The 19135-nt window shown below is 36.4% G+C and overlaps 1 protein-coding gene across 3 annotated transcripts in view; it reads left to right on the top strand.

Moving 5' to 3' along the window:
* Nucleotides 1–15903, top strand: part of LOC131682438 (cytoplasmic protein NCK1) — a 35035-nt gene extending 19132 nt beyond the window's left edge. For 2 of the 3 annotated variants that reach the window (XM_058963900.1, XM_058963899.1), the window contains exons 2-6: nt 9964–10492; nt 10558–10881; nt 11038–11374; nt 11435–11759; nt 15005–15903. In XM_058963900.1, coding sequence (XP_058819883.1) covers nt 10471–10492; nt 10558–10881; nt 11038–11374; nt 11435–11759; nt 15005–15214 — 1218 coding nt within the window. In that variant the 5' untranslated portion in view covers nt 9964–10470 and the 3' untranslated portion in view covers nt 15215–15903. The remainder of the gene's footprint in view (nt 1–9963; nt 10493–10557; nt 10882–11037; nt 11375–11434; nt 11760–15004) is intronic. The other variant, XM_058963901.1, reaches the window with a different exon arrangement.
* The last annotated feature ends 3232 nt before the right edge of the window (nt 15904–19135 follow it).

The following is a 19135-nucleotide window of genomic DNA, read 5'->3' as shown; positions in this document are numbered from 1 at the left end:
CATTATCAAGGTAAAATATGAATTATTAAGACTAAATCTAAACATATATTGATGCCATAAACATATATTGATCTGTGCAGATTAGCTACCATTCACACTGCTGCGATTTATGTTGCTAGGGCTAGCACGAGGTGATTAAAGAAAAACCAAAAAACGTGTGTGTGTGTGTGTGTGTGTGTGTGTTAACCTTCCTATCTCCCACTAGCTGGTAGTGATTTACAGAAAAAAGATGTTTGCATGTATTTAAACATTCATGCAAATAACTTGGTTCACGGATTTAAGAAGGTGTTAGCTCAATTGACTTTCCGGTGACCCATTTCGTGTACAGTGCCAGACATGTTCCGAGGTCATCGTTCCATCAACTAGCCCCGCCTTACTGTAATGTTTGTATCAATTGGATTGTAACATTACAGTAAGACTTTCGATTCCATTTAAGCAGGAAATCGACGCGTATTTAGTATATTGGTTCAATTTGTATATATAACATAACACATGTGTACTAGAAAACTTACCAGTTTTTGCAGTTTTCTACCTTCATTTCTATCTCCCATTTATGTCCCCTTTGACTCTCATCCACATTTCTTGAATTCCTGCTTATTTAAGAAAGAAAAGGGGAAATAATAAAAAAGAACCGATGGACTCCGTGTTTTCCTCAGCGCTTCCGTTTCTCCTAGTCTGGTGTCACTGCCTGTTGGACTTGTGTAAGTTGTTCCATTGGAGATCTCCAAGGAGCTGTAATTGGAGGAAGATCTGACTTCTATCCAGAAGTATCAGTTTTTCACATTAATAGATTATATGTGTACACCACAAAACAATCCCGTGTATAATGCAACCATTTTTTGAACATTTATATAAACACATAAACACATACACATATATACACACATGTATACATAAAACCGATTTAATCCACCCATCAGTGGGATGAGACACCTCTCATACATATAACTGTTGTATTATTCATTAAATTGCCAAACGCACGCAAAGCTGGCAAGCAACTATATGTGAGACAAGCACAGCCTCGAGTCTTGCACGTATAACACGTATAATAAACAGAATAAATTAAAAAACAATAACAAAACAAACCAAAAATCAAAACAATTATGAAGCAAAAAAAAGTTATTCATAAAATGGATAGAATGATTCATATAAATCAAATTAATAAAACAAATCAAATTAGCTCAAATGAAAATCAGACAATATTAAAAAAGTTATGAAATTAAGAGAGTAAACTAAATTGTTTCAAGCTAACTGTCATCCAATAACTAAAAGAACTGACTAAACCGAATTAATAAAATGAAGAAACTGAACAATATATGAACTGGGAAAAACTTACAATTTAATAAAATGATTAAACAAATGAAACAAACAACATGATTAAAACAATAAAAAAAATTATTGAATTAATAAGATAAATAATATGAATAATGTGGATAACACTAACCGCCATGTTTGAAAAATGCAAAAACAACCAAGTCCATTGCAGCCGCCAGAAAATTTGTCGTCTAAGTATTGAAATTACCTTTAAATCGCATTCGCAAACAGCATTTGTTCCTAGGGGCAATTAGCAAAGGCGAGTTGATTCAAACGTCAAACCATTCAAATGGCCTGACGATCTTCGTCCGCATTTTTTTGACCGGGTACTGACTCCATTCAGATATCCGAACCGGTTCCGGAATGAGTTTAACTGGGAATCAGTGAAATCGTTGCATCAACTAGTCAAGTTCAGATGGCGCTGTCGATGCTAAGTGGGAACATTTTTTTGGTAGCTCGCTCGAGTCGCGCACATACATAGTAAAATAATTGTGATGTGACGATAAAATCACTACGTCAAATTACACTATTCCAACGATATTTTTGCCTACCAACACATAACGCAACAGGAGAAACGACCTACCGAGCGATTAACTTCGATTTCCTATTAAATATACTATATTTCACTGCAAAATTTTGTAAACTATGGGAGGAACGCAAAATCACTTCCGAGAGATTCGGCAGTGCTGCCACCAGCTTTGTCTTTTGTTCGCCCTCTTGATGAAAAAATCTACAGCCACTTACATTAAAGAAAAACCAAAAAATGTAATACAAGAATTATATTATATTTATAAACACACACTAATAAATTAAACATTTACAGTTTCAAGCTGCTACAATCAAAAGCTGCTGTGAGAAAGGTTTTGTCTGGAAATCCGAACAGTTTCTATTTTAATAACGAATTTTTTGTAAAAACCACGAAACGACTTTCGTAGGCTTATTACATTTCATTATTTAAACGAATTTTTTGATAAAATACACGATCGTCTTTATATTTACGAGCATCTTTCGAACATTTCATTCTGAAAAATCCCCAAAATAAATATGCACCAAAAATTCGTATTGCCGAACGTATTTATTTGTAAATCTGCTAAAAATAGATTAGATGCTTCCATTTCGCGAACTACCTAAATACATGGCGACTTGATGAACGAAAATTTTCGTAATTTTAAATGTTTAGTGTACATTGCACAAAATTCACCACAGAAAACGAGACTACGATAATTTCGTGAATACTTATAAATAATGGTATGATGTGAATTAACTTGAAATTTAGAAGCTTATGTCCCACACACCAAGAAATAAATCACATGCATAAGAAAGATTGAAATATTTGTCAACCAGTTAAAAGTCATCCCTCAATTCTTTCAAATGATATATAAATTTGGATGTTCCTCGTGTAATTCGTTGAATTCAGAAAAAAAATATTTTTCTCGTAAAATATCGTAGGCATGACATATTTAACATCAACTCGTTCATTATTACAATAGAACGCAAGATCATTCGAACAACCCCTGGTTTGAGTTTACGTCCATTTTACACTCTCACCCAGTCAAACCCATTCCGGAACCGGTTCTGATTTTTGAATGGCGTCAGTATGGATTCCAACTCAAATGCAACAACCGATTCCGACTCAATCGGTTTCGTAATCGATTGTTGCATTTGAGCTGGAATCTTTATTGACTCCATTCAGGACTCCGAATCAAATTCTGAATGGTTTAACAAGACACTAGACAAGTTCTCAACATGTAAATACAAAGAGCAAACAACTTTTAGAGCAAAAGTAGACGGTTCATTATTATCGTTGAACCAACGAAATACATACACGCCTAAAACCAATATCCCCCAAATGCAGCAACATTTGTTCAGGCTACCCAAGAAAGCTTTCGACCACCTGTTATGAACGTACGGCGACACACGCTCAAAAATTATAAATTACTCTCGTTTGCACATAACTCTAACGCCCATATGGACATCGCACCAATGCACGCTAGTTCAATATTTGACTTGAACCGGTGCAAAAGGAAAGAGAAGAAGCCATCGCCCATGACACTCACGCTGCTGTTTCTTCACGCATCGCTCATACAGCTGATCTATTCAGAGCATGTGCTGAGTATGAGATGCGTGCATGTTTGTGGTTGAACTGGTCATGGAAAAACAGAAATTTTTTGAAATTTACTCGCTTGATATGATAGGTTGGTTTATCGTAATTGTCGAACTTCAAGGTTTAAAGATAATCACTTTCAGTTAAATTAATTTTCGTGCTGCTGCTACTAATGTTAATTTTAACTGAAGATAAGTTTCAGGTCGTCAGATTTTGCTTACCTGTTCAATGAACAGGTTGAACGTACCGACGCGTCGCCTCTGGTTTTAGTGGGTGACATTTCCCTTCTCGTCTGCAATTGTAGCGATTGATTCTAACTAGGAGCCCTTCCGAGAACCTAGCTCTGCAGCTCCAGTAGTACAACTCTCGAAAAAATACAGGTTTTATAGTTCCAAGCACATGCGCTATTTTGCGGAAATTGCGTAGTGCAAAACGTTCTAAAATTCAGGTGAAATCGCTACATTAGAACTTCTTACGGTCGCTTAAATGTGATGATTTTAACACAACTGCTAGAGGGTTGACGTATATTAGAATAGGCAAAGATAGACCTATATTATTTGTAAATCTGATCTTTAACATACATACAACTATCAAAATATGGAAAAAAATATGTATATAACTTTCCTGCGATTAAGCTAATGTGCTGAAGCCTTCCGTAAGGAAACATTCTATGAACTTAATGGTTCAGATATGTACGAAACGCGTCATCATTTCCATAGATCTCTTTTTTGTTTGCTGACTTTCCTATTCTTCGACGCTTCAGTGCTCTTGAAGGCCAATAGCAGTTGAGAAGATAACGATCCGCCGTAACGTCGAAAAAAGGATGTCAGACATACAAGAGGAAAATGTCAGCAAATCCTTTTGCATCTTTCCGCGTAACCCTCTATTGTCACGAAACAGTCAAGTGCACGTTCAATTGCACTTGGCTGCCTCTGCCTAGGGGATGTAGAGGCAAGACCGCCACTCTGTAGCTTGTATGTCTGTAAGGCCAAGCAGCAAAGAAATATCATTATTATACTGAAACGTAGTTTAAAAATTGTAGCTTTTCCGATGAATGTACCTTCTCAACTCGCCCGATAAGATAAAAATGTCTCTTTTCCCCTATTCTTTGTCATCACTGAGAAGGGTGGCTGAATCTGAAGTTGCTTCACTGTCCCGTTTATTCTTTTCTATTGGGAGGATTGTTTCACAAGGATGGGGTTATTTCTTTAAAACCTGCTCCTTATAGAAATGGCCAAATTTCATGCATTCGATAAGATACTCGGGTACGACCCGAACCTGTTTATACTATTTCATTCTAAATTTTAAAAGCTTTTGTATGAATGCAGGAGCGTAATAAACACTCTGGTTTTCATCAAAATTTAAAAACATTGTTTATAATGATAATTATGGTCACAACTCATAACTCCTAAAGTGATTTGAAAGATTTTACCAGAACATAATTAATATTTTGGCACATGATAAAACCAGTAAACAAAAGAAAAGCGAAAACGATTTACGTGACCACAAAAGTTTCAAATATTTAGCAAACAATCAGGGCTCATCAAGAAAATTTTCATCCTTGGAAAATATATAATAACATTTATTTCTTATCTGGGAACGCCTTAAACTGATTGGGAAGTCAATTTCGATGGTGTGTCATTCCAGAAAGAATCATTGAAATCATTCAGTTAAAACTAACTCCGCTATTACGATCATCAAACAGTGATGCACGATGGCAAAAACCCCAAAAAATTGATTTAATGAATGTTTTATATTATTTTTCCTTAGCTGTCGAACGGTACATCAGGAATCATTATCCCAACTTTTTTTTAATATCAGTCTTAAATTAAGTTCTCAAGTTTATTTTAAAATAGGGGTGTTGAATAGTGTGTTATTCGTTCAGTTGAAAACATGTGGCACATAAATAAAATATATTTTTAAATAGATAGGAATTACTCTGATCTTATTTTGTGGCAATTTCTATTTTTATATAATCTTAGCGTGATCTAGCGCAAATCTGCTCTTTTTGAGCAAATATGATAACATTTCTCACAATTATCAAATATGATAACATTTCTCAAAATTAAGTTTTTAAAAGATCGCATCGGGTTAATTTAACATCATATCATTTTTTGTCAAACGGTCGACTGGGTAGATCGCAGTGAATTTCTATCAACAAAAACACCAAAAGAAAAACAATGTAAGCTTATGAATAATGCTAATTTAGCTAATGTAAGCTGGCAATGTTTTCTGAAACGTAGCAAAAATTGCTCTTTAAAAAGACAAGATACTTTTACATCTATTAAAATTCATATATAATTTGCAAAATATGCAATATTGGAATCAGAGGCGGGCCTGGCATAGTTGGTAAATCGATTGCATTGTACGCAACTCAACTGGATTAAATTTACCAACTCTGCACATTGGATTTGAAATTTTTGTAAAAAAATTTCTTCAACCCGAAAAAGAGGCGAATGACTCTAAAGGTAAAACAAAAAAAGGGGTGTCTTACAGTTTATAGTACCTAACATGTATTCCTCTTCCTCTCGACTAAAAGCAGATTTGAAGCTTATTTCCAGGTGCTATTCAAAACAAAATGTTTTTTAAACTTTTTTCAATGCGACCTAAGAACTTCGTTATGCCGTATAGCATCTATTTGTATGTATCGTATGAATAAGAAATGTTCCCGTATCTTAGAGCTTGAGCTTGTTCGACCACCCCTGGCTACTACCCCATTATCGATCTGGACTAGCTGAAGTTTCACATGGAATCAGTAGATAATTGTTTGGGAATAGCGAAACATCTTTCAATGTGCAACTCCTGGTAATCCTAAAGTGTTTTATTGATCAATACCGGCGTCGGCCAGGCCCGAACGCAGATCGCGGAAGGAAAGGGAAGGAATGTTAGTCCGATACTTGCTTTTGCTAGAGGCCGTATATACTACTGCGCACTCCACAAGTATTATCACGGAAGGAGGAGATATTTTTAGTAAGTATAGAAGTTGGATATTACATCTTCTTTACCGACGCCAGAGAGGTGACTCCGCTATCTGGACGAGTGATATCGATCCATCAACTCATGGACCGGGGACCAACGCCTTTACTCCCCTTCCGAAGGAATACGTGACCACCGATCTCAACGACCTCGGTTGGGATGAAACCCAGACCAATTGGAATGAGTGGCGATTACGCTTACCACTCAACCACCGGCGCCGTCAATAAGAAATATTACTGTATCTTAGATACCCTAAAGTTCAGGCCTTTAGGTTTTACCGCTCAAGCCATGGCTGATAACCATATCCAGATCGACGACCAATTAAGTAAGGACATCACGAAACATGAGACCCTTTAATAAGAATGTAGGATTTCCAAAAACAATTTCGAATGTAATTTGAAGAAAGGGGTTTAACATGTTTAAAAAACATGATAATTTCTACTTGGTTTTCTGGAATCATACCATAAATTAAAGCAGTCTTAGTCGAACTTGACAACACGCTTTGAAAAATGGAGTAGTAGTCGTCTTTCAAAGCAGTATTAATAATATAATAGCCTTTCTGCTCCACGTTTCAACGCGTTTCATTGAAACATGAAATCAAATAATTATCATGTTTACAGTTCGGTTTCTCATCTTGCACAGCTCAGGAGCTAAAAACCGCTGCACTACTGTAGAAGGGTAGATAATCAGGTTTACCCGTGCGCCGCTTTGTCTAGCTGTAAAAGCAAAATTCGATTCCTACTACCTAGTGTGTGAAATGTGAACAAACAATGAGTACCAATGCCAAACCAAACCAGTTTATTACCCAATTCGGCTGAACTGTGTTGCTGCTTACTTTTTGAAAGATCCGGTAAGATCATCGATTTGATTGGAGCAATTGTTGAAGGTGAACATCATACTCAACATAGCAGAAGTTAATGCTGTACAATTCCACCATCTACGTCATGAGGTACTGATTAAGTTAGTTCAAAAACAATAACCATTCACTACGCAGAAAACTTGAAACAAGTTGTCGAATGTAATGACATTTTATACAGCATCTCAACATACATAGACAATGACACCATTGAAGTTAACCCTTAAATGCATAAAACTCATTTTTCCTTGTTACTCATTTTTCTGGACTAATACGATGTATACCGCTTGTTAAGGATTTATATCACGGAATTCGGTATGTTGCCAAATGGCAACAGTATGCATTTAAGGGTTAAGCTACATGACCTAGCACCGCCTAATCATATCGCCGTTATCAAACAACTCATGGCAAAATTCTGTGATGTGGAAACTGTTAAGGGGTTACAAATCTTTTTGTGAGAAAAATGTAAAGAAAGTTTGAATTTATGTAAAGGCATAAAGTAATGATTTCGTTACGTAAAACTTATTGAATCTTGGTAGTGTAATTCAGTGAAATAAACAAGCATAAGTTTATAAAAATATGTCGATAATTGACGGAGTTATGGCCTTTTCCCAAAATCTTTTTTTTATTTAAGAGGTTTGCGGTGATAACGATTGAAGACCAATAGATCAGCTAGAATAAAACTCAAAAAATTCCAGTAGAATATGAGTTTTTTCCGTACCTTAACGATTAATTGAATAAATAATTTATTTTCCTGCAATCGGGAACGTTTTTCCCAAAATATAGCTGCTTTAAGTTCTAAAAATTGTATTAAAAAATTCTCATTCACAAAATAAAAATTTATGCATAAAAACTGAATCGTTAAGGAATAGCTGGAGAGAATTTAGTATTTGTAGACATTACGGTTGACAGCGCTCCCTGATTTACTTAATAGTGGATCACTTCAGACCTAGGCGACCCGAGAGGAGATCAGGAAAAAGCGGACAGAAGTGAAATCAATGCGAAGTTTTAATTGCATCACTGACGACTTAACACGCGTTGTTAGGAGCAGGATAACTTGGACTAGATTATTCTATCAGCCCGCAAAAAAAGAATACGTATTTTGGCTAGAACAGGGATAGTCGAATTAAGTTATAAGATAGAGATGAAACAGCACAGTTGTACGAAAAAGTATTCGCGAGTAAGCACTAATACTGCTAGCATGTTTACCGCATCAATTAATAGTCGATTGATCTGCTTCGGACCTAGGAGACAAAAGAAAATTAGGAAGAGACAGAAGCGTTACACGCTTCAAACCTGTGCCAAATAGTACACCCAGCCAAATCATACAGCGAAATTCATAAGAATTATCTTATGATGTATAGAAAAATAAAACTATGTTTTCATGAGATGATTATGAAAAAATAAGACTTTATTGGGTATTGCATACATTACTCGATTCAGTTTCATACGAGCATCTTATGATTTACATAAACATAAGAGAAATATATAATTTTGTCTTATGAAAAATCGAAGATGCGTTATGGAAAATTAAATCATAGCAAACCGATTTGACGAAATAAATGCCGCTTCATAAGATAATCTTATGATTTACATACGTCCTGCTTGTGGCTAAAAAATATACGAAATACTTATGAAGTTCACTGTATTTTTTGGCTGAGTGTATGTATGTATGAATGTAAGCCCGTATGTATGCCTGTATGCATGGATGTGTATAGGAGCAAAGTATCCCTGAGTAACATGGAAGGACAGCCTCTGAGCCGCCAAAACGCTCATGAGAAGCCAGGTGCGCGGTCATAGGTGTGACCGTAAAGCACTGCACACACTGTCAAGTGCAACGGTGAGACGGTAGGTGTACAGTTAATGCACATAGGTTGCAGAAATAGGTTGTTGAGACAGCCTGATTGCACACTGGTAAATAACAAATAAAAAGGAATCGTTAAGGTATGAGAAAAATTAATTACGAGCAATAGAAAAAAAATGAAATTGAACATTTGAAGTTGCCACTGCTCTTGCTAGACGAAGCGCACTTTGAAGCGCTGCAATTTTCGATCTATTTCTCGGATCTGTATAAAAATCTCACTTTCAAAAGATAAAGTAATAAAAAAATCAATTTTTTGAAAAATAAAAGGGTATGTAACCCAAAATGTAAAACAACATGTTTTTAACTTTCATCGCATTGTTCTCAATTGGATGATTTGCAACACAGGTCAGATATGATTGGAACGGCAATACAGTACTACACCATAATACAGATGTATAATAGCGTGATTTGTGAAGAATGCATCACTATGCTTATCATGTAATATTTATCGAATAACGCAAATCTTACTTTAATTAACATCACGTAATGCAAAGGACTCTTTTTATGTGGCTTCACCCGCAATAAGTATTATACTAAATGTCCATTATGCCAAATGTTGCGTAAACCCCAATAGGTATTATGCCAAATGTCCATTGTGGTAAATGTCCATTATGCCAAATGATCCTACCTCTCAATAAGTATCATGCCAAACGTCCATTATGCCATAGGGGTCCACCCCGATCACAGGATGTAAACTATACCTATAAGAAACAGAAATAAATTTCTTCCCGGTGGGAAGTAAGTAAGTGTAAGCGTTGCAATAATCTCATGTTTTCCCGTTGGTGTTGTACATTTGGTTTTGGTGCTACTTCAGTTAATAACAACGAATCATTATTTTTTCTTTCCCAGATGTCAATGGTCCCTTCATGACTTTCACTCCAACAAGATCACTATACCAATATACAATGATATTACGAAGTGAGCTCTATCAAGACTCTAGAACATTATAGTGTAACATATAAATCCGAGCCGATACATTCTGCTCAAACAAACAACTATCTGCATCGTATGACATAGCTACAAACCACATCTTACTGTGAGCCTGCTTTCCACCGCTGGCGGCTGCAGGGATCAGAAAGCGGCATAAACTACAAAAAAGGAAGAAGTATATACTTATCGGGCAACTGTCAGGATAAATGCTAGCGGAAACAGCTGAGTATATATCAGGATAAGACATTTTTCAACCGAATCCAACACACATACATTGTGGCAGTGGGAGCGGCAGGTGGCGCCATTCTAGATACGAGCCATCATAGTCATTAGTTTGTAAGTGGTTATTAGCCCAATACTTGTGTGGGAACACTAGCAGCTGTTTTCGAGGACACTCGTAGGTGCTGCAGTAATCCGTAATCTCCGATGGCAGGAAGCATTAAGCAAGGTAAACCAATCTAGGACCAATTATGTGCCTGTATTAACTAGAGTAACAATATGTTCTTTTTCCAGACGATGTGTGCTACGTCGTAGCCAAGTATGATTATGCTGCACAAGGTGCTCAAGAGCTCGATCTTAGGAAAAATGAACGGTATATGCTGCTGGACGACAGCAAACACTGGTGGCGAGTTCAGAACGCGCACAACCAGTCTGGCTATGTGCCAAGTAATTACGTTAAGAAAGAAAAAAAATCGGTTTCCTTGTTCGACAGTTTCAAGAAGAAGGTAAAAAAGGGTTCCTCGGGCAGCAAAACCCTTCCAAATTGCTCACCTTCTCGTCAGGTGGATAGTCCAACAATGAGCCGAAGGCTACCACCGGATCCATCGGAAGCAGTTGGTAAGTGCTTTTCCAGAGTTTCTACAATAACTGTTTGTCTACACCGCAAATCAGTTATATCTGTTAGGAGATTATATGTCTATATAATACTGATTTTGAGACATAGACGATTATCGAACCTGTTTCATTTTACTTACTGCGTGATCGTATTTGCAGCTTCAACTCCTATTGGAACTGCCATAGTAAAGTATAACTACCAGGCCCAGCAGCAGGATGAGCTATCGTTAATCAAGGGTACACGAATACTGATTCTCGAAAAGTCCAACGATGGTTGGTGGCGTGGTCAAAGTGGTTCCGCCACCGGATGGTTCCCTAGTAATTACACTACGGAAGAAACTGAGGACGATACTGTTCACACCTATGCCATGGCAGAAAACGTATTGGATATTGTTGTGGCGCTTTATTCTTTCAACTCGAATAACGACACAGAATTATCATTCGAGAAAGGAGATCGCTTGGAGATTCTCGATCGACCTGTCACTGATCCCGAATGGTTAGTAGTTCAATATGATTCGATGAAAATGTTCAATGGCTTTTTTGTAATTTTTGTTAGGTTCAAAGCTCGAAACAACAATGGTCAGGTCGGTTTAGTACCACGCAACTATCTGCAAGAGTTGTCGGAGTATCTGGCGCAACCCTATCGTAGTAATAATGGAAGCGGTCCCGATTCGTTAGATCGACGACCCAATGATCAGCAAACGAACAACAATAATTCAAGCTCTGCCAACAGCAACAACAATAACTCCCAACAGCTGGATCGACCACCGCTTACTGGGAAAAGCTGGTACTACGGTGCTATTACGCGGAGTCAATGTGATACGGTGCTGAATACTCACGGTCACGACGGAGACTATCTGATTAGAGATAGTGAAACCAATGTAAGTATTACTAAGTTCAATTTATCTTGTCGGATTTAATCGTAATTTAGGTTGCAAAAGCAATCACAAATTCCATCGTGCAAATCGTGTAAAAATGTGAAAATTCGAGAAAAGTTAGAAAAGAGAAGAAATAGCGTTTCAATTAACTTTCAATAACTTGTCAACTTATTCAGTTCATTCTTATACGACTACTGGATGATTGAAAAATCAATAAGTTATAGGGGTTGAGCCTTTTCATCGGATAGAACAACTTCCGTTGTCTTTGTTCAACACATTAACTCGAATTGTAGTTGGAAAATTGTGCGCTTGGTTGATTTGAATAACCATGAGTTTCTCTCAATTTCTTGCCCACAGTTGACCTTTAAACATTTAAGGTAGAAAAACCCTTGTAGCCAAAATCAGTCTCCAGTCTCTGCTAGTCCTAGGATCTTTGCTCAACATTACTACAACTCTTCCGGCATTCGCAATAGAGATACCCAGTCCAATCTGCCGTGCTTTATCAGTCTTCCTATGTAATGATTAGTTATGGAAATTACGCTTCGACTTCGTCTCATCAGAATCTGACACTAACTTAGTGACAGGACTAAGCTAGCGCCGGATTGACGCTAGCTCCATAAAATGGTGACACAATTTGTGTTTCTGAGTCAAGCGTGATGTCCCGTAAGAAAAGAAGCTCATTTGCCTCATTTTTTCTGTTTTTTTTAGGTTTATGCAGAATCTAAATATGGAAATCGTTCTGGTTTTATTGTTTTGATCACTTATTCATCGATAGGTCGAAAGCATGCGATATCGCTTAACGAAAAAAATTGAGCTCTTCAAATATTTCTGCAAATATTGTTCCTCATGTGGCATAAAAATCTTGGCAGAAAATTCATTTGGCGTAACTTCAACTAATCATACCCTCTATGTTTGACTAAAATGGGAAAACGAGTGGATTATAGATTTGTTTGCGAAGCCGCTTCTGACACCATAAATAAATTTTAAAAAATGCAGCCGGGTAATAGGGCTACGCAACACCGCTGTCATCTCGTGCTGTCTGAATTCGCTAGCGCTCAGTCGGACTTAAACCTACCATAACCCTATGTTTGAGTAAACCAGGCAACAGAATGGATCACAGGTATACTTACGCTTCCGACGCTATAAATAAAAAAACTCGCTTTCCTTCCCGTGCCTATGCCAAGCGACCGTTGTGCCAAATGTCCATTAGGCCAAATAATGTTTATGCCAAATGACTGTATGCCAAACGTGCTTATACCTAATGACTTCATGCTAAATGGCCTGACACAGTTTGCAAATATAACTAAATTTTTAAAAAGATAAGTTTTTCAGTCCGGCTTGAACCTTCGCTCGATCCGGTCACAAATCTTGATAGCTTCTGTTTTACGTAGAGTTTGTCAACAGCCACAGTCTTTCTCAAGACTACCTATATTGTCGCTCGATAAGTCTTTCTCGAGACCCCCTATATCCAGTCTTTCTCACAACTACCTACTTTTTCTACTCAATCAGTCTTTTTCAAGACTAAAACATTTTTCAATAATAATTCAGCCTATAGAAATATTTAATTCTTCCAACATGTCTGGGACCTCCCAGAAAGGTCGTGTGCCAAATATTAAAAATAAACGAAAAAGGGTGGCTTCTCCACCCGATAATTCAATTGATTGCAGCAACTCATTCGATTTTTTATCCGAATGTGAAGCAGAAGAAATTTGTAAATTTCTTCGCATTGTACGTAATGCCAATGAGAACAAACAACAATCTTCCCCGCCCATAACAGTGATGATCTCCGACTTCAAAGCCTTTCGAATTGAGCTGTTGTCGTCCTGCCGGATTTGAAAGCCTTTTCAGATTGGCCGACGACGAGAATGTCGAGTTACAGCGAAGGACTTGATTGGCCACAAACGACTACCCCAGAATCTCACGGAGAAGTTATCTAAATTGTATTCGTATGATTTCAAGACAGAGAAACCATTCAAGACTGTCTTGAAAGGGCTACCGCAAGGTCAAAGCTTAGACGAAATTTCCAACGAATTGAAAAATTGACTTGGCTTTTCTCCTTCTCAAGTTATTCTTAGGAAAACAAAGGCCTGCGGCACTAACATGTCAGCACGCTCTGCAATTATCCAGGAACTTTATTTATTTTAACCATAATGAGGTTAATAATTTTCACGTACGAGAAAAGTGGGAACACAATAGGCGACATGGGGGCAGAATTCAACATATGACCCAGTGTCGTAGATGCCAATTCTTTGGGCACGGCACAAAGATTGTCATTTGAATTACAAATGTATGGTCTGTGGTGATAAATCGCACACCGGCGAAAAGAACCACAGAAAGTTTCAAATGCGTTAATTGTAGCGAAAAACATTAATCGAAAAAAACAAAAAACTACCTCTTTCTTCAAGTCACTTCAAGAAAACAAGTTTAAATGTGTTAATCCGCTTCAAAATAGAATTACCCCTTCTCCACCTATGCAATGGTGGAGCATCTTATGCTTCAGTGGCAGGCAATACGGCCAAAAGAACGAAGACTACCACGCCTCCAATTTCGTTTTCACACAACGTTTCTTTTGCTCCAATTGAGTAGCATAACGAAAGAAAAATTGAATTTCTTGCAACAATCAATGTTTTAGCTGATGACTGCAATGTTCAATTCTACCTCCATGTTTGAAGCTTTTCAGACTGGGTGGGAATTTGTTAGCAAAATTGTAATGGGTTTAAAGTTTAATAATAACTTTACATAATCATTTAAATTTATTAAAAATCGTTCGAAGGCGAATTTTTCAACTTATTGAGGATATGTATCCTCAAAAGGATGAAATTGTACATATCTTGATATCATTTTATTATGCTATATTTTTTCTTAGGGGGAAAAGGGAATTTTTTAGGTCATCATGTTCGGAAATTAGAAACTCCTGCGAGAAGATGGAGCTGTGGTTTGCGACATCAAGCATAACTTCGTAATTTTGCAATATTTTGGAACTTTAAAACATAGTATGTCGTGTCTATGTGCACAAGTAAACTGCCCATAATCGCAATGTACCAATGTAATATAATGTACCAATTTATAATTTTTCTAAAGACATCTTTCGTTGGAATTATGCGCTATATTTAACTACAAAGCCCACCAAACCGAAAGTTTTGTCTGATATATTGTTTAATATCTTTACAGAAAATCGTTAACTACCATTTCATTAAACTCTATACAACTTATAACGACGAATACATTTTTTCGAATCTTTTTTCCAGATGGGCGATTACTCGGTATCGCTGAAAGCCCCCGGCCGTAATAAGCATTTTCGTGTACATGTTGAAGGTAACATGTACTGCATCGGGCAACGAAAATTCCACACACTTGATCAGCTTGTGGACCACTACCAAAGAGCACCTATCTACACCAATAAGCAGGGCGAGAAGCTGTATCTCGTGCGGCCTCTGCCGAAAGCGAATGGAACCTAAGGACGATTTTGCTTTGCTACCGATTTTGTTGGTTGTCAGGTAAGCGCGCATGTTTTAACTGTTTATATTCAAATTGCATGGCAAGCAAAATCATGCACGCATCATAATATTAGGCTACAACAAGGGTTACGTAGGACGAAAGTATATTGGATGACTTCGTGAAAAATGCCGCGTATATTGGTAATTATTATAATTATTTATTTATCAAGACTTGGACATGTTGTAAAACAATCTGGGTATAGTTTTTCCTACGCGTGAAACTTTTCTGGATGTGAAAGCGAAAATAAAACAATAAAAATACTCGAAGAGCAGAATCACAACGTAGTCATAGAACACGAATCCGAATGAATGTGTTCGAGTATTCGTGCAAGCAGAAAAAAGACTATTCTTTTTAAACAAAAGTACGTGTATTCGTACGTCCTACTAAGCAAAACAAAGTACAGTACATTACCCCTCAAGAAAGAAATGTATCATAGACTTGCAGTTAAAAAGATCATATTGACATTCACTAATGCTTAGTAAACAGTACATAACATTCAAATAAAACACAATTCAAATAAAATGGTGCAGCTTCAAGACATTTATAATAACATTAAAATACATAGTGCATGAATGGTTTTTATAGTCACAGAGAAGAGTAACCGTATGTGGATATACAGTAAAACTAGTATTCCGGCCAGCATTTTTAATCTTGCTTTATTTCGATTGTGCTTTTACCAGATTTTCCATTGGTGTTGCATTCTAGTAACCACTGCTAATGATGCAGTGAATTTTAGCATTGGCTGATAACAGATTTTTATTATTGTTGGCACAATGTTGGACAACATCCGAGCGATAAAGAAATATTACGGTTTTCTAAGTATTTTTATAGCTGGCGGCGCACGAACATGAAACAGGTTTGTGTTGTAATATTAAAACTCAGGCATTCTAACCACCAAACCGAACCGAGGAAGAAAAAAAAACAATCGCGTTTCTGTTTAACTAAAACATTCCCTAACACCAACACCACTAAACTGCAACGTTGTAGACAACATCGGTATTGTAGCTTTCGGCGGCTCTTTTAAGTCATTAGACAAAATTGAGAACTGTTATTTGGCTAGTTTTTATATGCAAATTATAGTTCTGAATTTTAAAAGATTAGTATTCCTATTTGATTCGATTTTCGCTAGCTTTATGGGGCCGCGAAATTGATCGAACTTAATTTGCTGCTTTACTTAAAAAATAGGCACTAGTTAGGTGCTTGCAAACTACGGCATTTTATCTCATATTTCCAGATATATCAGTAATGGTCACGAACACCAAACCAAGATGGCGGTTGTCAAAATCCACATATACTTGATCTGCAACCAGAATATGAAGGACTTTACATAGATTTTTCTACCATTTAATTCCACTATGTTAAATGCTAGAAAAATTTATGTAAAGTACGTACATTCCGCCAAGACCTCCGTTCGCGTATATAATTTGTCTGACATTGAAGCACTTTTTTTAAGTTAAAGAGGTCTGACGAAGCGCTAAATGCAACAATACAAGAGGTAAATAACGGATTGAGACTTACAGCTACACGAACCTGCTAAGTTATTCAACATTGCGTGCAAAAACAGTGCAGTGTCGAAGCAAAATCATGCAATTGTTTTCTCGTTTTGATTTAAAAGCAATTTATGCATGAAAAACACACAATTTGACTATTAATCTACTCGAGCAAAATTTCATGATTTTTGAGCAAATTGGATTAATCTTCACGCTATTATACTTACCAGACATATGCAAAATGTTACGGCTACTTCGACCATTTAAATTTTCCGCTTCCACACCAGCTTAAAATTTGCTGTAGAAGTTTTAAAACACCAAGGGTTGCATTGGTTATCTACGGATATGAATCTTTTTTATCAGAGCAAATACCTCCCAAAGTCCTGTATAGAGATTTGCCATTTTTCGTAAGCAAGACCACGATCACTTCGTGAGTGTGTTTATTATTATTATTTTAGTTTATTAGGTTGTGAGTGTGTCATACCCTAAGGAATGATGGGTGTTTCCTGGAAAACGTTTTTTAATGTAAAAAGTTTTTATCAACTATTAAATTTTCTGCTCGATTTTTACTTCATTTTCTACAAAAATGTGAAAAAGTTTGGTTGTCACTATTGATTAATTGACGCACATTTATAGATTCTTCGACAGTTATCTTAGCAAAAAAACATTGTTCTTTGTAAGCAACATGTTATGTGGCCTTGTTAAAAAATTATCACAACCTAAATGTTTAATTATTTAACTTCTAAGTATATTTCACACTAGTTGTACCGCATCTCCTGATCCAATTGACTCAAATAAGTGCTTCAATGACTCATTGTTTGTAATCTCTTAATCCATCATCGATAAAATTAAGCACAACTAGTGGTACAGCTGGACTATTTGGTATCTATGACCGACACCGTCACTTTATTATGATGTTTTAACTTGATCATTAAAAAAGTTGAATAATTGTATTTTCATGCTTTAGTTTTAACTCCGTAATTTGAAACTGGTAAATCTAAGCAAAATCAATTTTATTTGAAATATACCTAAAGCCTGAAGGCGATTGTTAGCTGGGTTCATGGCCTGAATTTTGCAATATTTTCTATATGTAGTGATCATGATCCGTATATACATAGAATGCGCGTAATTCATCATATAAATGGATTCACCGAAACAAAAACAATAAAAAAATATTAGTCAGAAGCGAACAACTTAAATGTGGTAGTCAGTGTTGTGTTCGGAAACTCAGATTACAGGAAAATGAGCAACCATGTTTGCTTTTACTGCAGACGCCTTCTTTTGTATCAACGGACGAACGAAACAAATCGAATATAATTCAATTGTTTAATCACAGTTCTTGGATTGACTGACTGAAAATTTTGGCATCGAATTTTGGCACTCTGCTCCCAAATTTTTAACTAAACCCGCTCGCATTCAAAATAAATAAATTTGATAGGCCTGCCACATTTACCTAAAAGTGTTGTACGAAAAATGCATGGTGACCTATGCATTATTGATATCGTCACTTGTTTTGTTTAATTTGCGTGTAGCATTTCGTAATAAATTCTAAACAACACCATTAATTTTTAGTTTTTGGTTGTTGTGTAGATATGATTGTATTTCCTCATGAAAAAATAATAATTTTATTGAAACATTCAGCTTAAACTTTTCCGTGAATATTTTTTTATTAACGGGAAAGTTTGGACTGCCTTAGCTTCGTTTATCCAGTACATTACCTTATTTTCTCCATGCTATACTACCATTCTATCTTCGATACATCTATAATCCACGCTTTTCTATTGTGCAGTAATACTAAGTGAATTCCAATCATTGTCACGATGAATAAACAATTAACAAGTCGTGTAATAACAATATTGTATGAAGCAGAAACACACGTTAGGAAAATAAATAAATCAACTTATACCAAATCGTAATTAGTGTGTAAAAGTCGAACCAGAGAAGATGAGCAACTGTAACTATGGAAACTATCAATTAGAACAAAAACATACACACGTAAACTTAAAACATATACAAACCACGCATAATACAAATGCGCGCTAGACCACTCACATGACTGGCCGAAGGAACACAAAGTAGTTAATCATTCCGTGTTCAAAATCCAACCATATTTTGCTTTCTAGTTTGATACCGAAGAAACCTACCAAACTATTGGTTTTAGCGTTTTTTTCAAATGCATAACTGTATAAGTCAAATCCGATACATCAAACACTCCATTAGGATAGGCATTTATTGCCGGATGACAGTGAAAACAGAAAAGTGAAATAACACCCAAATCATAACCAACGCTAGGGAATTCGGATAACGAAAAATCTAAACTTTTAACAAAATTAAGCGTTGCGCGATCGATATTCGGTTGTACATTTGAGAGGGAGTGGCTAGAAGCTAGGC

The sequence above is a fragment of the Topomyia yanbarensis genome, chromosome 2, assembly GCF_030247195.1.
Source record: "Topomyia yanbarensis strain Yona2022 chromosome 2, ASM3024719v1, whole genome shotgun sequence".
In the NCBI taxonomy this organism is placed as follows: Eukaryota; Metazoa; Arthropoda; class Insecta; order Diptera; family Culicidae; genus Topomyia; species Topomyia yanbarensis.
The sequence above is the reverse complement of the archived record's forward strand: the minus strand, read 5'-3'. Positions and strand labels throughout refer to the sequence as shown.